At 39.0% G+C, this 12,037-nt stretch overlaps 1 protein-coding gene across 1 annotated transcript in view; it reads left to right on the plus strand.

Annotated features, from left to right (window-relative positions):
* Nucleotides 1-5,641, plus strand: part of LOC108664398 — a 28,566-nt gene extending 22,925 nt beyond the window's left edge. Inside the window, 3 exon segments of the mRNA XM_047882354.1 lie at nt 769-894; nt 4,115-4,245; nt 5,356-5,641. Coding sequence (XP_047738310.1) covers nt 769-894; nt 4,115-4,245; nt 5,356-5,535 — 437 coding nt within the window. The 3' untranslated portion in view covers nt 5,536-5,641.
* The last annotated feature ends 6,396 nt before the right edge of the window (nt 5,642-12,037 follow it).

The raw sequence follows: 12,037 nt of genomic DNA on the forward strand, positions 1-12,037 counted from the left end.
CAGCTTTATTTAAATGTATATGTATATCAGTATATATACAGTAAATTTTATTATTAATTATTAATGGTTGAGTTAACCCAGTTTTACATAAATGATAATATCAGTATATATAGTGATCATTACTAATTAATGGTTGAGTTACCCTAGCTTTTTTGCGTTGGCAAGAACCCCGCATATCATCCAACACTGATCTGTGTAACACTGACTGCTATAATAATTATGTGCATTATTAACTATATGCAAAGTAAATTGTATACTATGTAAATTTTACTCCTTATTAATAATTTCCTGTATGAACGATAAAAATCTTTACATTAAATGCATGTGCTTCACGTTATCAATTTATCTGTGCAGCATCGTTGAATTCAACGTATTTTGTGTCAAGTTTGGCGGGGGTGAAAAGTGAGTTATACTGGCCCTGTTATTTACGCCACTAAAATCCCGGCATCAAGAGCAGGCGTGGCCAATATTGTTCTTTTTAGCGCATTTTCTCATTTATGGAAAATATGCGCTATTGTGCTCGCCATGTCCGTCCGTCTGTCCGTTTGTCTGTCCGTGACTTCACGGACGGACGGACGATAAAATGCACTCTCTGTAACTCACTGCAGTGAGTACTAAGTTATATTTTGTATGTCATAAGGATTTTAAACCCCCCAACTTGCCCCTAAATCCCTACCCCATCTAGTGGTTGCTGCATGTTCTTCAAGCCTCCTTCAAGGTACCCAGCACCCCCAGTAACCCCCCACCCCCCCGGGGTACTTGTTACAGCGGGGTACGTGTCCCTGACGTCCATTATTCTCGTGGAGCTGCTGGGTCTGGAGCAGCTCACCACCGCCTTTGGCCTCCTCATCCTCTTCAGGGGCTCTGCCAGCGTGGTAGGCCCTCCTCTGGCTGGTACGTGGTACTGGTGGTGCCTCTACTGGTACGTAGTACTGGTGGTGCCTCTATTGGTACGTGGTACTGGTGGTGCCTCTATTGGTACGTGGCTCTTCAATGGTCCGCCAGCGTGGTAGGTCCTCCTCTGGCTAGAACGTAATGGTATCTTCATGGTACGTGGTGTTGTTGATGTCCTACACAGTTGAAATTTGAAACGGTGTTTGAGCCAGGCCGGCGTTAAGCAGTGCAGGCTAGAAGCAGATTTGAGGCAGGCATGTCCACAATAAACGAAATTTATGCTGAAAATCGGGGCTGGAGGTGTAAATTCTCTTGCAAACGTGCTGGCATCCGGCACACATGCCTGATCCTGCTCTAAACCTGCTCTGTGGCTTCAATCGACCCAGACTCCTGCTCCAAATTATAACAGGTAATTTCGTGGTACTCGTGCTACCATTATTGGTGCGTTTCTTATTCGTGCGAACAATAAATTATTTATCTTTTAATTCGGAGTAGGAGAACTTGTTTTAACTTGCGTAAAGGGTAGAATACACACCTAAATTTAGTGAACAAATGTTATTATTATCACCAAATGTAGTTATAAATATTCGCGAGTTTGATTATAAAAGGTTTGATCTGTTGAGACCGACAACTGTGATTTGAGATTTTTTGCTTTATAAGTGACGGTTAGTCGTAACTGAAAGCTTGATTTTTTTTCTCGGATTTGGGAACTGTTATTTTCTTGTAAACGGTTATTCCTCGTAAGCGGTTACTCCTTATTAAGCGGACGTTTCTTATAAGCGGACATTCCTTGTATGCGCATATACCTTATAAGCGGATTTTGTCATAAGTAGAGCCAAATGTATTGACTTGTGCTAAGTAATAATTCGGTCATTTTCTCGAGTTTGTGAAGTTGATTTATTTAGAGGAAATTTTGTGCATCAAAATGCTGTTTAACTTGAAAATAAATGTCAGGAATATGTGCTGTTGATCTTAAGTTGTTTATGTTCATATTGAGCGTTCAAATAAAGCTCGTCGTGTTGGTTTTATTCTATAGATAATCTATTGATTGTCGTCGACATTTTTTTCACGAACTTGTCCTGCAGGAAATTTGTTGTTGTTATCTTCTGATTATTTTTAATTCTCCATTACAATAATGTGGTGGAAGGTCTCCATTGTATTGCTCAAAGGTCGCTTATTGTCGCTAGTTTCATGAAACTGAGAGCGATAATTTGCTTGGAGTATCCTTTCTGAACTGATGGTTTCTGCTGTGCAACAGTTCGTTAAAATTCCATACCACATTATTTCGGTCATTAATGAAACCTATGGAAATTATTCACCTTATGTACGAGTACAAACCAATAATTTCGCTTCAGACGATCAGAACAAGAACCCGACGATGTCAGTTCTTGTAATAACAATATTTGATTTTCTTCAAAGTTTGTGGGCCAATCAGATTCGCAGCGATGATAATTACAAACGATAACAATCGCGCTAATTACGTTTTCAAAATTTAATTTTTCAATTTCAGTAATAAAGCACAGTTTGACGCATGTTACATTGTCATTTTTAATGCCTATGATTGTTATCATTCGTGTCTACTTTGCACTGACCACATCACACGCGTCCACATCACATTTGTAACTAATATCAGAAATATTATTTCAAACTCTTTTTAGCGCATTTCTCATTTATGGAAAAAATGCACTATTGTGCTCGCCATGTCCGTCTGTCTGTCTGTCTGTCCGTCCGTGACTTCACGTTTTCGTCGACGAGAAAATGTGCTCTCTGTCACTCACTGCAGTGAGTACTGAGTTATATTTTTTTAAGTTTGACATAATTCGAGCAGAGATAATTTGATTGCGTCAGTCACGGCATTTTTTGGAAGGCAACAATTTCCGAATCAAAGGTGAAATTTGCTTAGTTCATTGTTCGATCATGGCGATGTGTTGAAGTGGGGTTTGCTATCGAAATTCTCTTACTACTGGAAATTTAGAGTGAGTTTGAGAATTAATAGATATATCTATTAATTTTGAGAATTAATAAATATATCTATTAATTCTCAAAATCACTATAAATTTCCAGTAGTAAAAGAATTTCGATGTTCCAACATTTAAATTACCTTGAGTGTATCTAAATGCATCATCACCAGTCTATATAAAGCACCACCTGAACCCTTGTTCATTAAAATTGTAAACTGTACAATTGTTAATCATTAAAATATTCCATGACACGCTGCAAATAAATACGACTATATGTTACTTGATAAGCATAACACGGCTTATTAGGCTTTGCACGTTCATCCTCAACAATTAAAAAAGAACACGTGAAGTTGTGCATTCAAACCTACATTAACTGCATCCCATGTAAATGAATTTGTACATGAAAACACTCCGATGCATGAGCTTTCAAGACTTCACCTATTATTGTCGTTTTCCGTCCATAAAATAAACACTTTTTAAAGCATTTAATGCATTAAATGCTTTTAATTTTTTAATGCTACCGCATTAAAAAATTGTTCCCCTGCATAAATTGAATCAGGTCCCTCGTGCCATTGAATTATTTTCCTCATTCACCGTCGCATTTCTTCTTCATATCTCGCTCATCAAACATCGACTTCATTCATTTCTTCGACATAAATTGCATTATACAATATTCCTCATCATTCACCCAGTTGACTCGTATCACTTTCATAAGTCTTTACTTTTACACGAAAAATAAGTATACTAGAAACAGAAAATGGTCAACCATTTATTGAACATTTTTGTTGAAATTGAAATCAACTGTGTTGTTATTTTCACCTAATTTTAACGAAGTTAACGACATTCTTAACATTCACTTACGAACGGCATTGAGTAAAGAAATCATCCTATCATTATTGTTTTCTAAATGATTGTCACAAAGCTCTGATACTTAACTTCAAAAATCATGTTTGGTTACTCCGTTACTTGAAGTTTTTAAATTGTGTAGTAGTTATTCATTCATAATTTTTTATGGCTATTCAAACTATTTTTAGTTTCTCTAGTGATGCTCGTAGTTGTATTGAATTTTCTATTCCCGAATTAGCGAAATATTACTCGACCCTGAGTCATTAATTCTCTTGATCAATTTCATGTAGTTTTCAAGAATCAAAACTTAACACACGCGTCCTCCATCTGAGATAAGTTTAACTATCTACTGTTATGTGCCTATCTACCACCACTATATGTGCACTAACCTACTCGTATAACACGTACAACAGGAGGCATCTACGACGCCACTAAGAGCTACGACGTAAGCTTTTACTGCGCCGGCGTGTTGCTGTTCGTCTGCGCAGCCTTACACTGCCTCGTACCTCTGGCATCGCGGCTTTGTTCTGCCCACCACCAACCAGTGAGTCATATCTGCCACGTACCTCTGGCATCGCGGTTATGCTTCGTCCACCACCAGCCAGTGAGTCTTACCTGCCTCGTACCTCTGGCATCGCGGTTAGGCTTCGCCCACCACCAGCCAGTGAGTCTTACCTGCCTCGTACCTCTGGCATTGCGGTTAGGCTTCGCCCACCACCAACCAGTGAGTCTTACCTGCCTCGTACCTCTGGCATCGCGTTTATGCTTCCCTCACCACCAACCAGTGCTTCAACCTGCCTCGTACCTCTGGCATAACGGTTATGCTCTGTCCACCACCAACCAGTGAGTCATACCTGCCTCGTACCTCTGGCATCGCGGCTTTGTTCTGCGCACCACCAACCAGTGAGTCTTACCTGCCTCGTACCTCTGGCATCGCGGCTTTGCTCTTCTCACCTCAACCAGTGAGTCATACCTGCCTCGTACCTCTGGCATCGCTATTATGCTGCGCTCACTACCAACTAGTGAGTTATGTGACCTAACCCCACACCGATTCTCCGCCTGCCACCAACCCGTGTATATACTGACCTAACCCTACAATGGAAACTGATTTTTAAACCATTACTCACGTGTACATTAACCGTATTCTATGTTATTCCCGTCTAAATGCTTGGTAGCGAGAGTTAACGTTAGTAGACAACAGGTTAACCAGTTGTCTACAGATTTATTAATCGTGTTGGCACGGTAACGTCTTTAGCTGGAGCTGTGATACATAGTAAACGATTTTTGACGGTTTTTCTTGCTGTTTCAGTCGTTTCTGCGATTATTCTTATTTTTAACGTCTGTCTTTGATTGTGCCTGTTATATCGTTTCCAATGACATGTTACCTCACATTTGTGCTAGTTTAAATAATTATTGTGAGATGTTTGCTGACTTTTGTGCATGTTTGAACGACTATTATGAGATCGTTTGTGCCTATTTAAACAATTATTATGAGATGTTTGCTGACATTTGTGCCTGTTTAAATGATTATTATGACAAGTTTATTGAAGTTTTGTGCCTATTTAAACAATTATTATGAAATGTTTGCTGACATTTATGCCTGTTCAAACGATTATTATGACAAGTTTATTGAAGTTTTGTGCCTGTTCAACAGGTGCTGTACAAGACCAACGAGGAGCTGCTAGGAGAGACGCTCTCGGACAACAGGAGTGAGGGGCAACAGGAGGGTGGGGAGGAGGGGACAAGGGGGGAGGGCGAGGGGATCACTATAGACATCGGCCCCAAGAAGGATAGGACAGGAGGGGGTCTGGAGAAGATAGACGAGGCCGTGTAGGGTCTATCTGGTCTAGACTCGTAATGTAGGGTCTAGGCCCGAGTGTCGGGGTCTATGCTGGTCTAGACTCGTAATGTAGGGTCTAGGCCCGAGTGTCGGGGTATGCTGGCCTAGACTCGTAATGTAGGGTCTAGGCCCGAGTGTCGGGGGTCTATGCTGGTCTAGACTCGTAATGTAGGGTCTAGGCCCGAGTGTCGGAGTCTATGCTGGTCTAGACTCGTAATGTAGGGTCTAGGCCCGAGTGTCGGGGTCTATGTTGGTCTAGACTCGTGATGTAGTGTCTACGCCCGAGATAAATTAGGGTCTAGGATCGCCTTAGTAAAGACGAATGGTCTCATATTATTCGTGCTGGGTCTAGAGGTGGCCACGGGGTCTTAATAATTAATTTAATATCGTTAGGTTTTATAATAATTTAAACGCATATTGCACGCGCTGCTTAATGTATTGAATGGATAAATATGTGCGCTATTTTTATGAATAATTTCTTAAATTAAAGCTTGGGCAAATTAGAAAATATTTTGTGGGAAATTCGAAATTGCGTTTTTTAATATTCTGTAATTGTTTTAATATTAAGGAGAAATGGCATGAAGTTTATTTTAAATAAAAAATAATTTGTAATTTACGAGACATATTCTGTTAATTATCGTTAATTACTTATATAAAGAGACACGACTTTTAAAGGCAAGATGTGTCAATAAAGAAATGTCTTTTACGTTGTATAAAAACCTCCAAAATTTTATGGTCTATTTCATTATTATGATATAAATACATTTCATTTGTATATTATTTGGTTTTCTGCAATTTTATTAGAATAGAAGACCAGCGGTTCAATAAAAATTGAACTGCATTTTATTCCAATTTGAGTTTTAGGAAATTTGAAATATTGAATTAGTCAAGAATTACTTTATACTTAGAACTTGTTTTAATTTTAGAATTTGTATCTATGTTTAATTCAATTGGGCATAATTTAGACTTGAAATGAACAAACGTCGCTGCCAGTTTTTCAATCATCGTTTTCGAACATTTGGTTTACCCTTTTTTGTGTTTCCTTTCTTTCCCAAATTTGTAATCAAAATTTTTGCGTTCATTGTTAGTGCGCTGTTTTTATAGCCTACATACATACATTCATCTCATTGAATGTATTCATGCCAATTATTACGTCCGTGTATATTAGTGAATGTGTGCTCATGAATGCCAGTGTATGAATTCGCTGCGTGCAACTTTGAATGCGTCATGAATGACAAACTTGGTGCACGTAGCTTGGTTCACGCAACATTCGTGATGAGTAGAACGATTTACGTGTACGACGGTTCACACGCACGGTGGTTCGCGCGTATGACGATTCACACGCACGGTAGTTCACATGCATGGCGGGGGTACGCAGCCATGCACCAATCAGCCCTGAAAGGAAAGCCTAGCATATTTCCGGATGACCACCAATCAGCCGCGGATTAAGCCATCCGTCGGTAACCAGCCCGTGACATCATTTTGCTCTAAATATTAAAAGCTTTACGCCAACATATTCTGAAGCGAATAGCCCAGAGAGTAATGGTTGTCCTCCACTGAACGTTGCATCGAATCATCACTTCATACCCTGACTTTAGCTCGAACTGTAACTTGCGGACAACGGACTGCGACCAACCAGCCCAGCTCGCCAGTGGAACTGCGTGCGTCCTGCCGTGCACCACCAGACCCTCACTTTTAGCTCACAGCATCTGGGGTTAAGTTTCAGATAGCATAGTTCTGTTCCTAAATCTATCGTCCTTCGACGAGCGACTTCCACAGCTTTGTTAAATAACGTTACTTTTAGCTCACAGCATCTGGGGCAAGGTTTCAGAAAGCGTAGTTCTGTTCCAAAATCTGTCGTCCTTCCACGAGCAACTTCCGCAGTTTCGCTAAATTACGTAACTTTTAGCTCACAGCATCTGGAGTTAGGTTTCAGATAGCATAGTTCTGTTCCAAAATCTATCATCCTTCAACGAGCGACTTCCGCAGCTTCGCTAAATTACGTAACTTTTAGCTCACAGCATCTGGGGGTTGGGTTTCAGATAGCATAGTTCTTTCCAAAATTTATCGTCGTACGACGCGTGGCCGTTTGACCGTGGGCTGATTCGACACACGGGACAGATACGGACGACTCCGGCGCGCTCCGTCCGGGTGGTGTAAAATTTTTTCGCGTATTTCCAGACGACGCTGGGCCATTCTACGCCAGGCTATTTTCCTGTGGGCTGATTGATCTAATTTAATGGATGTGATCTGTTTGGTGGCTTGCGGCTGATAATGTTAGTCAAGAAGTGTTGTAGGCTACGTTCTTGAGGGAAGGGACCATGATCGTTCATTCGAAGCACGGCTGTGGTGGTCTCCGACAGACGTCCCCATGGCGGTTCACGCGCACGGTGGTTCACCAATCATCATGTCATATCATGCCTTGCTGCACGCATTATGTATGACGAGTATGAAAGGCGTATATGTAATACAATTTATTTCATTCATACATTTCATACACGATCTCCTACAATGAGCTATTTCATGTGTGTTCTGTATATTTATTTGTTGCCGCACAACATTGTGTTGTGCGAGTGTATGTGTGTAGTTACTGTTTTGTTTGTATGTCCTAAATAAAGCTTATGTATGAGCTCTGTATTTCTGTGTGGTCATTATCTGCACCTGTGGCACTGAGAATAATACTTGCATCAATCACTGCATCAGTGGTGACTGCGTCAGTGGTGTCATTGTTACTTCACTCACGACCTACACACTTCATACACGACTGATGATTGGATGTTGATCACTGACGAGTATCATGAAATAAAAAGTGAAAAGCGACAAATTCCCTTTTATTTGAAAAAACAAGCGAACTTTACTAAAAATTTTTCCCGTTTAAATGTAAACGGATTCTATTGTTTGGCTATTCATATTGAGGGGTTGGGTGAGATTTTAGGGTTGAGGTTTAGGTTGGATTTTACTGTTAGAAATTTCCGATCTAAATGGACATCTTTCAAATTAAATTTAAAAAAAGTGTTGCCAGAATACAAACGATCGCTCAGTTTAATTATAAATGAAACTATTCGATCGAAAATTAAGCATCATTGTCAACTACGAAGAAGCGAAGCCATAATGACAGTAAAGGAATTAATGATAAGTTCATAAGATCAATGCACGCTATTTGATTCTACACGCAGACAAATGAACGAGAGTTTATCCCATTCATTGCTATGAGTGTGTATACTTAGCAATTCTACAGCTTATAAACGCACCGCGCTACTGCCGTCTATACCTTATACATAGACATTATGTCTATTCATTATATAATCTTGATAATGAATCAAATTCATTGTGTTCAGGAATTTAATCAACACTGTGTTTATCCTTATCAATTTAGCTTGCATTGTCACTTAGTGAACATCTCGCGCACTATTTTTTTTAATTAGTTTAACTAGGCATTGATGCTTGCTTCAAAAGTGATTTTAATAACATTTAAGTGATTATTATAACAATGAAGTAATAAAATATTCTACTGTTCATCTGCGTATTTCCAGTTGCGGCAAAAATAGCATTTATCTTCAAATTTATTTATTGAATTCAATTATTAAATTAAAGAAATTCCAATTTTGAAATTAAAAAATATAATTATTAAAGTTTTAGCTGTATTGATAGGTAGGCTTGCAAATGTACAACGCGCGTGGCATGTAATATTTTTTAATTAATTAATTTTGCTGTTAAAACTTTTTTCTTGAATGTGTTTTCCTAATAAAGCGCCATATTTTTAATTATTGAGTTCAGTTATTAGCCGTGTTGGAGACTCGTTAGTTTATGTGAAGAAAGTATTAGAAAAAAAGTGAGACACGTTAGCCCACTTATTTTTCCGCGAGGTCAAAAGTGAGTCGTGCCGCTGCTAATTTCAAATTATTATTAAATTATCGAGAATAAAACTATAAGCGGTGATTCTCGTTTTATATTTCTACTGAAACTAAAACCTAAAATAAAAATTATAAATATTATACCTAAATTATATTACTAGTTATTTAATATTCATTCATTTTCTCGATCATTGTCGATCAGAACAAAATTACAATAATTAAGAAAAAGAACATTTCCATTCCTTCTGCATAATATAAGTTTATGTGTGAATTAAATCTACACATTATAGTTTTGTATAAATTTATCGGCTTACAAAACCGTAAGCTATGCAAATGAGTGCAGAGCTTCAGCGATCTATAGTTAGTTTAAAATAGATTATTAACAGCACAGTTTTTTATATTCATATTTAGTATATAACTTCTATTGAATTTTCACGGGGGCTTGATGATTTTTCGGTGATTGATTCTACCCGAATAATGGCAGTACACTGAGACAAATGAATAGATCATATTGTCTAAGGGATCTAAGAGAGGGGGAGTTCACCCTGGAGACCTTCAAGAGACAGCTAGACGTGTTCCTGAGCACAATCCCAGATCGACCTCCCCTGCAACACTACCAGCGGCGAGAAGTAAGCAACAGCATCGTGCATCAGGTGGCCCAAATGAGGGCGGATGAACGATAATCAGAGGCGGCGATCCATCGTGGCCTGGGACTGCTATGTCCCAAACAAATACCAAGATACCATCGTGGCCTGGGACTGCTATGTCCCAAACAAGTACCAAGATACCATCGTGGCCTGGGACTGCTATGTCCCAAACAAATACCAAGATACCATCGTGGCCTGGGACTGCTACGTCCCAAACAATACCAAGGATACCAAGATACCATCGTGGCCTGGGACTGCTACCACCCAAACAAATGCTAAGGATACCAAGATACCATCGTGGCCTGGGACTGCTATGTCCCAAACAAGTATCAAGAGACCATCGTGGCCTGGGACTGCTACGTCCCAAACAAATACCAAGGATACCAAGATACCATCGTGGCCTGGGACTGCTACGTCCCAAACAAGTACCAAGGATACCAAGATACCATCGTGGCCTGGGACTGCTACCACCCAAACAAATATTAAGGAAGGATACTAAGGTCCAATTTGTGACTCATTGTCCTCACTTAGCTCCAATACATCCTTTAGCCAGGCCGAACTGTGTCAGGATGACACACATAAGCTAAATAGTGCATCGCTACTTGGACAAAGGCCCGTTCGTTCCTCTGAGTGCTGTTGATTTTAACGACTACGTGTACGTTTGAATGTGCCAACCTCATGCATGATAGTTGAACATTAACGCTAATTATAACTTGCCTCACTTTGTGTACGTTTTAATGTGCCAACTTCATGCATGATTGTTGAACATTAACGCTAATTATAACTTGCCTATAGAAGAATATCTAGAATTATCAAGATACGTTAAGATAACAACGTGATTACAGATAACAATCTTGTGATAACCTGTAATTGTGTCACGAACTCTACACTGAAATAAATGAGCGAGGCTTTGCCCCAATGACGATGTACTTTTGGACCTTATGTGAGTCATCCTGACTCGGTTTGGCCCCGCAAAGGGCGTATCAGTGATACGTTCTCTCTCTGCTTTTACTGCGATTAAGTGTGTCAATAGTTGGGCAATATGAACCATTAATTTGTATGGGTGCACCTACCGCCAGCTAGATAGCCATTTAAAATATATAGCTTCTTAGGACAAATTCGCACTTATTTCAATGCGTGTCATCGCTTTGTTTATTGTTTATTCAAGACAAGCGTTATAAATAACTCAGTTCTTATCAATAATATTATTTCCATGCTTTTAATATTGCAAATAACAAGAGCAGCTGTGGGCTGTGCTGTTATTTCTACTTAATATTTGCGCCAAACTCTACTTTTGGAATAAATTTGAACTGCCTTCATCTTATTTCCTTTTCCTTGTGCTACGTCGCTAAGTAAAATATTAGTACTTTATTGGTACTAATATTTTATTCCTTTCTATTAATTAACGATTTGCTTATATAACTTCATCAGTCTGGTACAAAGATTGCACATTTATATATTGGTATAGTGAATAAACTTCAAGTAACACTTCATCGTTTTGGAACTTTTTTAACTATGCTACAAAACAGCAATGATATTCTGATTTTTAAAACGTTTTTCTTAGTTTAGCTTCGCGTTTGTTTGTTTGTTTGTTTGTTTGTTAGTTGTTAACATTGACAACGAAAATTAACCCATTTCTGATTGTTCTAGAGATCTGAAATTCGGCATGCAGGCTATTTTCGCCTAACAATTTCAGATACAATCATAAAACTAGCAATTAGAGACCTAAATTAGCTTAATTGAGTAAAGTATATATATATATAGTATATATATATATAGTATGACGTGCGGGCACTGACGTTATAGACGAGCAGGCGCTGACGCTGCGTATCATCGATACGTACGTCAAGTCATGCTTTTTAGTCCGTGCAGCAACGGACTAAAAATGATAAAATAAAATACTTAAAAAAAACTTTTTAAAAAACCACGTTTTTCTTGTGGACTAAAAAGTAGAAAATAAATTATGGCTCGCCCCAAAAAACGCGGGTCGGGCTG

This window comes from Hyalella azteca, unplaced genomic scaffold, assembly GCF_000764305.2.
Source record: "Hyalella azteca isolate HAZT.00-mixed unplaced genomic scaffold, Hazt_2.0.2 contig10282, whole genome shotgun sequence".
Classification (NCBI taxonomy): Eukaryota; Metazoa; Arthropoda; class Malacostraca; order Amphipoda; family Hyalellidae; genus Hyalella; species Hyalella azteca.